The sequence below is a fragment of the Ascaphus truei genome, chromosome 6 (assembly GCF_040206685.1).
Source record: "Ascaphus truei isolate aAscTru1 chromosome 6, aAscTru1.hap1, whole genome shotgun sequence".
NCBI classification, from domain to species: domain Eukaryota; kingdom Metazoa; phylum Chordata; class Amphibia; order Anura; family Ascaphidae; genus Ascaphus; species Ascaphus truei.
Window position 1 is genome coordinate 64,812,336 of NC_134488.1, and position 12,952 is coordinate 64,825,287.

Here is a 12,952-nt window from a genome sequence, read left to right on the forward strand (position 1 = left end):
GTTTACAGAGGCCCTGCAGCCTTCGGGAAGCGCGGAGGGCCTCTGTAAACCCGTGCCCCACCGCACTCAGTCTCGCGCCCCCCAGTTTGTGCACCGCTGCCTTAAGGCAATGTGATCGCGCCACGCTGTCTGCCAGACCATGGCCGCAGCCTTACCCTGACTTCTCCAAGGAGCGGAGATACAAGGCTCTGTATATAACAGTGGCATTCTATTTTATTACTCACCCCGGAAAACCTGTCACTGCCTTGATGTTTAGTCATCCAAATGCTTGTTTTTTGTTGTTTAAATTGTACCAAATCAGCCCCCCTACCTCTGCACCGGTCACTGGTTCCTTCATATCCGCTTCATGCTAGTCTGTGCCTGTAAAACACACAGAATTAGGCTTCTGATGGGGATTTCAAAGCCGTCCCTCAGCCTTTGTAGTTTAATTCCAGGGAAAGGCAAAGGGGTACGAGGGAAAAAGAGATTTCTGGTTAGCATTTAAAAGGCGTCCTTTCTATATCATCTCGGGCAGAGTTGCAGCGGGGCTGAGAGGATATTTGCATGTGTTTGAATTAGTGATGGTTTGAAGCAGTGAAAAAGAAAATATGTTAAAAGTTCGCTGTATTTTGTCAATGATTTTTTTACTATGTTTAAGTGTATAAAGAAGGACTGTTATTAGGGGGGACGCCTCAGGCTTCTCATATAAAGGCCTTTGGGTCAATTCACTGGTGTCCAGTTATCTGTCCTTCCATTACAAATAACCCCTCCAGTTCTGTAACAAGGTATTGCAAACCCCTCAAACGCTGCAAAGATGTGAAAGGACCCACCTCCTCTCCGGCAGGGAGTTTGTGTAACTCATAGGGCGAGGTGTATCAAATTGGGGCCTTTTGCACCATCTTGACGTAGCAAACGTTGCTATTTGTGTTAATTTGTTCCTGCTCCGTATGTATGACGAAGCTTGTTATTTTTGATCAACATTGAGCAAGTGGGAATAGAAGTTTATTTTGACACATTGCTCCATTTTGGGCTGGCGTTTCCTACATTACACCTCAATTTATTACCCAGAAAAGTTTGCTCCACCTCCGACCAGGCGGATTATTCAGGTGGAAGTGCAAGATCAGAGATCGATACATCTCGTTGTAAATTGTGTGTTATGGGATTTCCTTGATTTTTGATGGAGCATAGACCTTGATGATGCAAAGAGCTGCGAGATGAAAAGGACGCTGTTTGCTTCAATTCTGCTCCAAATTTGCCTTGATTTTTTTTGTGGCGTTTCCTATATAGATCCCATCAGAAGGAGCGGCTCAGTGAGTAAAGTCACTGACTGGCACTGAGTTTGACGCAGGGGGGCCTGGTTCAATTCCCGGTGTCGGCTCCTTGTGACCTTGGGCAAGTCACTTTATCTCCCTGTGCCTCAGGCACCAAAAACATAGATTGTAAGCTCCACGAGGCAGGGACCTGTGCCTGCAAAATGTCTCTGTAAAACAAGCAGCATATATACAAGCATATGCTATTATTATTATTATTATTATTATTATTATTATTATTACTATAAATCCCACCATTTTATCTTTGCATTATTTGCCCATACCGTACATTTCTATTCCAGTTTTAGATATTTGGGCTCTTGCTTTGCCTGCACTTTTGCAGATGACCAGGACCTAACCATAAGCTCGGAATTCTAATAACGTATTATCAACAGCACTTTATACTGCACTGCAATTATCACCCAGTACTCGGGCGCACCTATAAAGGCTGGCACTCTGGGCAGAATCTGAGCCTGAAACCTTATCACTGAGTGATCTTGCTCTGCTATCCCCGTCTCATCAAATTCCCTAACCCAGGGCTGGCCAACTCCAGTCCTCAAGGGCCACCAACAGGTCAGGTTTTAAAGCTATCCCTGCTTCAGCACAGGTGGCCCAGTCGTCGACTAAGCCACTGATTGAGCAACCTGTGCTGAATCAGCGATCGCCTTCAGACCTGACCTGTTGGTGGCCCTTGACGACGGCAATTGGCCGCCCCCTGCCCTAACCCCTTCTCTGCCAGAAGTTCCAGCAGCGCATGGCAGGTGTAACATCTGCGGTTGAGTTTACTCCACCTGATAACTTTCTGAAGTTTTCACCTCCTCCTTGGTAACTTCTGCCTCGGCGCGTTACAAAGTTACTGCTGCTTGGTGCTTTGTGCTGACATCTCCGATTCTGAAGCACCGGGCGCCACGCTGCAAACGGTTATATTTAGCACCGCAGTACATGGGAGGGGGGTGTGGAGGAGCACGATACGATCATAAACAAGGATGAGCGAGAATATGCCCTGACTAAGAATAACTTAAAACAACAGGGAACTGTGTACTCAGCACATGAAATGATATCGCAGGGTGGCAGGTCAGTGTTTAACCCGCAGAGAGGTGTCTGTGTGTGCAGAGGAAAGAAACATAAAATAAAGACACGACACTCGCCTTCCATCCTGATAACAGACATTACTTACAATTGCTACTACCAAAATAGCCCTGGTTTTTACAACATCACTGCCTCAATTATCTCAAGTGTGTTTGTGTGTATATGTGTATGTGTATATATATATATATATATATATCATATATATATATATCATATATATATATATATCATATATATCATTCTTTATTGTATTCTACCAGGACAAATACATTGAGACATGTATTTTGTATACAAAAATGTATACATTTTCTCTCCTAGCAAGTCCTGCAATTATATATGCAGATGTAGCCTGACATCTCCCCAAGAGCCATGGCAAAAGAAATAAATACATACTCTATATGTATATCGTGTATATAAAATATATATATATATATAAAGCAAAGGGTTGATATCTACAATACGTAGGTCGTCACTATTATGTCATCACGCATACAGTGGTTGGAACCTCCTGGTCAGCTGTGAGCGGAGGTTCTCCCCCATCCTGGCGTTTGTGTGGCCGTATGTAGGATGCCTCAGCGGTGGATCAGCTGCTGAGCGTTTAGCTTGCATCTCCCCTCTTCCTGAGTGCTTTGAGCTGGTGTCCGGGGACTCATTGTATTGTGTCCCATTTGTATACGATCTTTGGACTGATCAGCTCTCACCTGGGACTGCGAGGAGTTTGCTTTTATTCTCATTTCATGTGAGTTGTGATATATGTTTGTGTGTTTTCAATACAGTACACCTATTTTGTCATTCACTGGAGCGCTGAGCCTTTTTCTTTATACAGTATATATATATATATATATACTGTATATATATACTGTATATATATACTGTATATATAAAATAATAAATGAATAGACGATACTGTTCTGTGGCTAACGAAATGCTTTTATTTGTGCGAGCTTTCGAGATACACTGACCTCTTCATCCGGCGATGTTACAATGAATAAAGCCAAAAAAGGGTTTGAACTTTAAAACAGTGCATCCTGGAATGTGATCTGTGATTGAAGCCTATCCCTCCCCCCTGTGCAGTATGCGATTTATGACTTGAGGTGTTAAATGGTCCCTGACTGTGATGTAAGAATGTGTGTGTAAATATAAATTTGTAATGCGCCCACAGTGTATATACAGTAGCGCTTTACAAAAGTTGTGTGTGTGGGAGTGTACCAATGATGTGGGTAGGTGTAGAAATGTAAGAGGGTGTGGCATTACTATAAGTGTGTGTAGATACTTTGTGGTCCCTATTGGTCTATAGGGATGGAATATATATATATTTGCATATATATATATATATATATATATATATATATATGAAAAAATAAAAAGTAGCGCCACTCGTGAAACTAATAAATAATAATATGATTCTACCATGTGCAATAAACAAAATATAAACAATCCTAAAATAAGTGAAAAAATAAATTCAAATATAAATGCTAATAACTAACAAACTAGATTGTACACTCTAATGCATGAATTGAAAATATTCATGCACACACATAATATCATTAAATAATGAAAAAGTCCAAGTGTAAATGTCCAAACCCTAGAATGAGTCCTGATAGGTAGAACAGAGCAATGTACAAGGTCCAGGGGTCCACGGCTGCTCTCAATTGGAATAACCAATTCCAATATGGGATTTAGAAGAACAAAAAGAAGACAGAGAGTGCACGCCCCATAGTGTAATATTGTACATTTATTTGGAATGGGGGCGTGGATGGAGGAGGGATTAAAAACACTCACAAAGTAGTGTAAATAACAATCAAATTGTGATAAAAATCACCACCGAGGCAGGCACCGTCTCGTGTCACGTCGGCAGTCCAACAGGAAATCTTCGTACGATTCACCCGGTAGCGTTCATCCTCTGAACGATCAATAAAAGTCCTCCACGCAATGTGGTATTGGAGTAGGGCCTCAATAAGACATCATACACGCTCCGGCCGTAAAGCGTGCATGTGACGTGATGACGTAATGTCGTAATGTACGTCCCTATATATAAAACATTTATTTGTCATGGCTCTTGGGGAGATATCAGGCTACGTCTGCATATATAATTGCAGGACTTAGAGAGAAAATGTATACATTTTGTATACAAAATACATCTCTCAATGTATTTGTCCTGGTATATGTGTGTTTGTTTGTATGATTCTAAGTTGCACTATATACAGTACTGCATACCCCACAAATTCATTCTCCATAGAGATGAGCCTCACCACAGATACCCTTGCCTGGTCTGCCACATTGCTGCCTTTCTCACAGCCTCTCTCTCTGTCTTTTTACAGCTCCGTGCGGGGGACACCTGACGGCTCTGAGTGGCATGATTTTGTCCCCTGGGTGGCCTGGATTCTACAAGGATTCTCTGAACTGTGTGTGGGTGCTGGAAGCCCAGCCAGGATACCCCATAAAGATCACGTTTGACAGGTGCCAGCTCATTCCCGTGTCCTGCCAAAAGCTATACAGTGATTGCAGGATTAACATGTCAATGATAGCAAAATATACAAGGAGGCACCATGAAAATTCTTCATAGATGTATTTTATACACAGGCTGAAAGGAGATGTGTGATGTCCGGAAAGCTTGTGCTGTAACTATATCTTTGAAGATCTCTTAGGTTGGGGTATAAAATAGATCATAACCTACACTTCTACAGGACCAGTGCAGTTACTGAAAACCTGCACTTCAATTATGTCTTATAGTGCTGACACTGAGCACAGCACTTTACAGAGTGTACAGATACATTAAACCAGTGTACAAAGTCAACAATGGGTCAGGTGTGAGAAGCCTAAGAGACACATTGTGAATCCTAAATTTCAAGCTGTATTCTTCACTGCCTGTTCCTGTACCATTTGAATTCGCTCTCCCTTTTCACTGCTTTGGGGCCTGTTTTTAATTCCTGAGATAATACGATCTGAAAAAACTAGGTCGTGGTAATGGGATTTCAATATGAAACAAGAACGATATCAATAACACCTTCATCTTTAGGGAAGAGTTAGAACTGGCTCAACATTGTGATCAGGACTGCATTGTAATGTGAACTTCACTGTAATTGTCTGTAAAAGGTACTGCTGCCTTAGAACATGACACGTGCAGTGTTCACGGTATGTGGGGTTCGTAATGTGGAATATACAGGCATCATTTAGCAAGGTGTGTGGTTATATGTTATGTGGTGTCTCTGCAGGTTTAAAACAGAGGTAAATTATGACACTTTGGAAGTGCGGGATGGGAGGTCCTATTCTTCCCCCCTGATCGGAGTGTATGACGGAACTCAAGTCCCACAGTTCCTAATCAGCACCAGCAACTTCCTCTACCTGCTCTTCACCACCGACAAGAGCCACTCGGACATAGGCTTCCAAATCCGCTATGAAAGTAAGAGGACCAGATCTCCTTATACATACACTCAGCACTTATACCGAGGGTCAGGCTGTCACATTATCCCAGCACACGGGTTTCTGCCGCGTTTACTCGTTACTATGCGCACACTATCTGTCATAATCACTGCATTCTACAGATATAGCAGCCGTTCTTGCTCCCGCTGGCACATTGTAACGGGACACAGAAACGCGCCGGCAGGGAGCAGACACCATTGCATTTCAATTAGTTGCACGTGAAAAGGGCCGGGGCCAATGCATTATTGCGTGAGCCAGCAGGTGAAGTTACATCTGTATGTGTCTGTTGCAGCATGAAGTCGGACTGTCTGTTACAATATACCTTCTATCTGTCCATTATAGCATCCATTCTACTTATCTGATACACTATACATTCTATGTATCTGATACACTATGCATTCTAGTTATCTGATACACTATACTGTACATTCTATGTCTCTGATACACTATACATACTATGCATCTGATACACTGTACATTCTATTTATCTGATACACTATACATACTATGTTTCTGATACACTATACATTCAAACCCAGCTAACTTTTGGAAGGTTATCAACAATATATTCCAGCCTTCTAGCCATCAACAACCAAGTAATATCACTAAGGAGGATATTAATCTGATAAATCCCACTGACATTGCAAATGCATTCAATGATTACTTTGTGGGGTGTGCTACTAACTAATTAGCGAAACGCAACCCAAACCACAAACATGAATCTCAATCTGAGAGTACCCCTATAGCCCCACCCTCTCCCAGCTCTGCCCAGAATTTTCAATTTGTCCCAATATCCGAATAGGAGATTACACAAGCGCTCCTCAAATTAAAACTAAGCAGCCAATGTAGGCCTGAATTACTGCAATCTACGTTCCTAAGACTTGGTGCCCCAGCCATTGCCAAACCAATTGCTTCAATAGTCAACTCTATCTTGTCTGCAGGCCATATCCCTAAGACCTAGAAAACTGCCAGAGTTGTCCCAATCTTCAAAAGTGGGGACAAAAACACTGTCTCAAACTACAGGCCAATTTCTCTTCTCCCAATACTATCCATAGTCATGGAAAAATGTGTTCACTCCCAATTAAGCGATTACTATACCAAGACAAATTTCCCTAGCCAATTCCAATCTGGCTTTCGCCCCAAACACTCCACGGTAACTACCCTGCTAAAAGTTTGCAATGAAATCCTGTGTGGAATGGAACAACTCACTGGTGCAATCTTCCTAGATTTTGCAAAGGCTTTTGATACAGTTGATCATGCTATCCTTCTTAACAAACTCCAGAGCTCTGGAATAGGGAAGCATGCTTTGAAGTGGTTTCATTCCTACCTATCAGATAGATCCCAACATGTGTCTATCTCAGGCTCTAACTCCAACCCCTTGGATATCATCTGTGGTGTCCCGCAGGGCTCTGTTCTGGGGCCCCTACTCTTCTCAGTGTTCATCAATGATCGTCCTACAGCTTGTAAGGGAGCTTCAATACATACTGTATGTATGCAGATGACATAATCTTATATGCACACAGCCCTAGCCTCTCCGACCTTGAACACATACTTCAATCTGACTTTTTGAGACTTGAAAATTGGATTTCCCTAAGCAAACTGTTTTGAAACACTGACAAGACTGTAACAATGGTATTTGATACCAAGGCTAAATTTTTAAAGCTTCCAATGACTGAGCTCCAGATCAGAACCAATGCTAATACCACCCTAACTCCTGTTACTAGTTTTAAATACTTGGGCATATGGTTCGACTCCCATTTAACATTCGGAATGCACATTGATACCCTGACATCCAAAACCTATGCCAAACTAGGTGTACTTTACAGGAACAAATCCTCCCTAAGTCTGCTTGTCAGAAAGCGTATCGCACAGCAGATGCTAATGCCAATTATCGACTATGGGGACATAGTATATGGCTTGGCACCCCAAACCTTCCTTAGCAAACTTGATACCCTCTACAATTAAATATGCCGTTTTGTTCTACAATGCAACTACAACACACATTACTGTGAAATGCTCAAAGAACTAGATTGGTCATCACTTGAGTCTAGGCGCAAAGTTCATCTTTCCTGTCTTGCCTTCAAATAATTTCTGGGCAAGCTGCCCAGACAACCATCTGAACAAGCTCCTCACCCCTACCACATGCAGCACTTATCATCTGAGATCTGACTCCAAAAGACTGTTCATGGTCCCAAGGTTCAGCAAAGAATCTGGCCGTTCCTCCTTCTCTTACCGTGCACCCCAAAACTGGAACAACCTACCGGCGACTCTCACAGCCGCCACCAGTCTAAGTTCTTTCAAAACTAAAGCTGTCTCACATCTTAATCTGGTCTGTAACTGTTACATACGCCTATGATATATATTATCTCTAACTGTGCATGCAATGTCTTGTATATAATGTATACCCTGTTCACTTATGCAACTATGTATTGTAACCATGTATTATTTGTCATCTTAACTCTATGGCCAGGACATACTTGAAAATGAGAGGTAACTCTCAATGTATTACTTCCTGGTAAAACATTTTATAAATAAATAAATAATAAATAATAATTTACCCGATACACTATACATTCGATTTTCCTGATACACAATACATTCTATTTTCCTGATACACAATACATTCTATTTACCTGATACACTATACATTCTATTTACCTGATACACAATTCATTCTATTTACCTGATACACAATACATTTAATTTATTTGATACACAATTAATTCTATTTACCCGATACACAATACATTCTATTTACCTGACACACTATATATTCTATGTATCTGATACACTATACATTCTATTTACCTGATATCCTGTACATTCGATTTATATGTTACACTATACATTATAATTATCTGATATCCTGTACATTGTATTGATCTGTTACAATATACATTGTAATTATCTGATATCCTGTACATTGTATTGATCTGTTACAATATACATTGTAATTATCTGATATCCTGTACATTGTATTGATCTAATACACTGCACATTCTGTTTTTCTGTTACAACGTGTTTCTAAAATTGAATTTGTAATTCAGCTGAATAAAAAATACAGCTTTGTATTTGATTAAAACTAATTGCCCTCCCTCCCCCCTTTCCAAGAAACAACCCCAGAGGCTCATCCTGCAGGAATAGTTCAGTTGTATGCATCTATAAACAGCAGGCTTGGGAGGCCACCCCCTGCACAGAGAGAAATTGCAGGCATTGTATTAGCAATGCGGCTGCAAAGTGTTTGGAGAACTTAAATCTATTAGGAGGCCGTTCAAGGCTCTGCAGTCTGATCATCTTTATTGATTTTCTTTTACCATAACGACTGGAGTAATGACTTCTGAACAGCATTATTGAATTAGAAAGCTGCTTTTATACCCTCTTAATTTGTACTCTTCTTTTCTTGCTTTGAATGAGAGCTGCTGAGCTGTTTCTTCCCAGAATCCTATTCTGCGTCATCTCTATCTGTGTCTCCCCTCATTAAATACACCGTGATAAATGTGAGATGTAATACATTGGTACCACTGCTTTAATTCTCTTACAAATGGTCACTATTAATTCTTGCTTAAAGACAAATTCAATTGCTGCAATCTCTCTGTATAACATACAGAGGACCTGATTTATAACATGCAGAGCAACATATCTCTAACATGCAAAGCAATATGGGCCATATTTGCTAAGCAGTCTTCTGCCATAAGACGCCTTATAGCCTATTGACTTCAATGAGTTACAAGGTGTTTTCCAGTGCAGAATACTGCTTAGTAAATATGACCCCATATCTGTAACGTTCAGAGAACATTGATCCATATTTACTAAGCAGTGCTGCTCTATAAGCGATATTCTGTGCTGGAAGACTCCTTACAAATGGGCCATATTTACTTGCTAAAAACCAGGATCCTGGACTTATACTGGAGTTGCTGCGTATCCACCAAGTAAAAAGATATTTAACATGACCACACTGTTTTTGGTTGTGTTCCCTATGTGAGAGCTTCTCATTACAGGAACTGCGCAGTAATCCCCCCGGCTCTCAGCTCTGCTCCTCTTCTCCATCTGCAAAGTCTCCTGTTGGTTACACCCATTGATCTAGCTGCAATAAATGGCGAGGCTACATCACACGGTCTTGTAGGAGAAAGGAATCCTGTGCAGATTACAACAAATCCCTTTTTATTGCTCAACCAGTTTGGGCATTTCAAAAAGTCATTTTTATTTTATAGTTATAAACCCCATATATATATAAGCTTTCTAAATGAGCTTTGGTCCTTTGCAGAACAGAGCAACATTTATCATCGGCATCGAAAGAGCCCCGTGGATGACAGGAAAACCTAGTTGTGAGATGCAGCCATAAAACTTTTATTATTATTGGTTGTTCTGGGTTTTTTTTAATGTTATTAATGCTAACACAAACTCTGTGTTAATAAAGAGCATCTGGTGCTAATTTCTGCACCTTACGTTGCAGCTGTGAAACTGCAGTCTGACCATTGCTTGGATCCTGGAATCCCCGTCAACGGGCAGCGACACGGCAATGACTTCTACGTGGGGGCACTCGTGACGTTTAGCTGCGATTCTGGGTACACGCTGAGTGATAACGAGGCACTGGAGTGTGAGCCCAACTTTCAATGGAGCAGAGCTCTGCCCAGCTGTGAAGGTAAAGGTGTGTGTGTGTGTGTGTGTGTGTGTGTGTGTGTGTGTGTGTGTGTGTGTGTGTGTGTGTGTGTGTGTGTGTGTACACACACAGATCCTTCCCAAGTAGCCTGAAGCTCTGACTACTTTGCCTAATTACTGCATGTGGTTGTGGTAGTCCTGTTGTAACTGTGTAAAAAACACAGAGTAACTCAATATTGGATGATGCCTTTTTTTATTTCGATTAAAATACTTGGACCTCTGGGCTCTATGTAAGAAGGTCTCCCGGCTGCAAAACTGGGGGAAACCAGGGCAAAAACAGCACCATATTTATCACACTCCTGATAAAGCGCTTTAGAGCTAGAAATGAGCAGGAGATTTTTTTTGCGCCTCCATTCTAACCCTGGGAGAAGAGAAAGAAATGTATGATTTTGATTTGTTTTTGGAGTTTACCTCTCAGGTCTTTTCATTAGTGCGCTGCGTTTTTTTTCAACCCATATTTATCACAGAAATGGAAATCAGTGGGAGATTTTTCCTTTAGAGAAGTCTGGCTCGGTTCTTTTGCACGGGTTTTGCACGGGTTTTGCACTGGTTTTGCCCAATTAAGCTACCGGGAGACTTTAGTAAATAAACCCCTATATATCAATGTGAAAGTGGGGCAGACCCTGGGGAAGGAAACGACACCAGATGTATCAAAGAAAAAAGCGTATTGATTCAATGTTTTTTTTATTCCTTTGATACATATAGTGAAGATGTTTGGCCCCAGAATTGAACCACTTTTGCCTTGATACATAGGCCCTGTAGCAGTTCCCAACTCCAGTCCTCAAGAACCCCTCCAACAGGTCAGGTTTTAAAGATATCCCTGATTTGCACTTGTGGCTCAATCCGTGACACATTCATTTTGACTGTTCCACCTGTGCTCAAGCCAGGATATGCGTAAAACCTGACGCGGGTTCATGAGGACTGGAGTTGGAAACAACGGCCCTATTATAGTGTGAAGATGGGCGTTCTCTCCCTCCAGCCAAGCAGTATTGGTCGGCAAATGACTATATTTGTACTAAATAAACTGGCAAATAGTCTGTGCCAATAAAGATCAGGGAGAACGGGTCAGTGGCTCAGCAGAGAGAAAGAGAGACATGAAGCATCAGTTATCGCCTGCTACTGATGTACCAACTTCCTGCAAAGCCCCGGACACATCCTGTGTTATCTCTGCAGCGCTGTGCGGGGGTTATATCCGGGGCTCCAGCGGGACCGTCTTATCTCCGGGTTTTCCCGACTTCTATCCAAACAACCTGAACTGCACGTGGGGGATAGAGACGTCGCATGGTAAAGGTGAGGAACGCCCCGAGTATTATGAGGTGATACATTATGTATTTGTCTGTCTGGGTTTTTTTCTTTCTCTATTAAGTCCTTAAAGCAGCTAAACACCATGCACTATATCTTTTGTTTTTCTTCTAGGATTGAAGCTGGGGGGTCTCCGGCGCTGAAACCCATTGATTTCAGCTCCGGGGACCCCCGGCTTCGACAGATAGTTACCTCCGAAGGGAGTGCCTGTATCTCTGCAGCCAGTGAACTTGTGTGCCTAACAAAATGGCGGCGTTTAAATGTCCTGCGACCCAGTAGGAAGCTGTGAAGTCCTCACTTGCCGCTTCCTATTGGCCTGTGTGACCTGGACATTTAAACTCCACAGAGATACCCCCTATAGAGGTAAGTATCTCCGGAATCAGGGGGTCCCTGGAGCTGAAATTAATGGGGTTCAGCCCCGGAGACGACCTGCTTCTATCCTATAGCAAAAAAAGATGTAGTGCGTGGTGTTTGGCTGCTTTCAATGGATTAATGGGTTTACAGTTCTCCTGAAGCCGGTCAATCAGTTAAGGCAGGGGTGGGCAACTCCAGTCCTCTAGCACTCCCACCCCCCTGCTCCCCCCCTTCCCCCAACAGGTCAGGTTTCCAGGATATCCCTGGTTCAGCACAGGTGGTACAGACTGAGCCTCTGATTGGGCCACCTGTGCAGAAGCAGGGACTGAGTGAGAAGTTATAATCTGTAATGAGATACATTGTAATGTACATGTAATTAGAGCCATCCAATTTTGCATTCTGGGCCGTCACATTTATCTTAGTCTGAGCTTGTGTAAAGTATCCTGTTTAACAAAGCCACCTTTGGTAAACAATCTAACAATCTTGTTGGCTCACTACACAAATCTAGCTGTGCTAAAAGAAAAGATCTGGCGGCTTTTTCTTCCTCCGGAATATAATTCCATATTGGGAGGGAGGAGTGTTTGTTAATCCAGGGATGCTCAACTGCAGTCCTCAATCCCCCCCCCCCCCCCAAGAGGCCAGGTTTTCAGAATATTCCTGCATCAGCACAGGTGGCTCAAACAGTTCCTGCTTCAGCATAGATGGCCTCAATCACAGGCGCAGTCTTTGACTGAGCCTCTGATTGAGCCACCTGTGGTGAAGCTGGGATATCCTGAAACCTGACCTGTTGGAAGGGCTTGAGGACTGGAGTTCAGCACCACTGTGTTAATCCAGTG

At 42.3% G+C, this 12,952-nt stretch overlaps 1 protein-coding gene across 1 annotated transcript in view; it reads left to right on the forward strand.

Moving 5' to 3' along the window:
• The window catches only part of CSMD2 (CUB and Sushi multiple domains 2), a 701,191-nt gene that overhangs the window by 524,092 nt on the left and 164,147 nt on the right, over positions 1–12,952 (forward strand). The window contains 4 exon segments of the mRNA XM_075604612.1: positions 4,700–4,838; positions 5,594–5,781; positions 10,255–10,443; positions 11,634–11,750. Of these exon segments, the coding sequence (XP_075460727.1) occupies positions 4,700–4,838; positions 5,594–5,781; positions 10,255–10,443; positions 11,634–11,750 (633 nt within the window).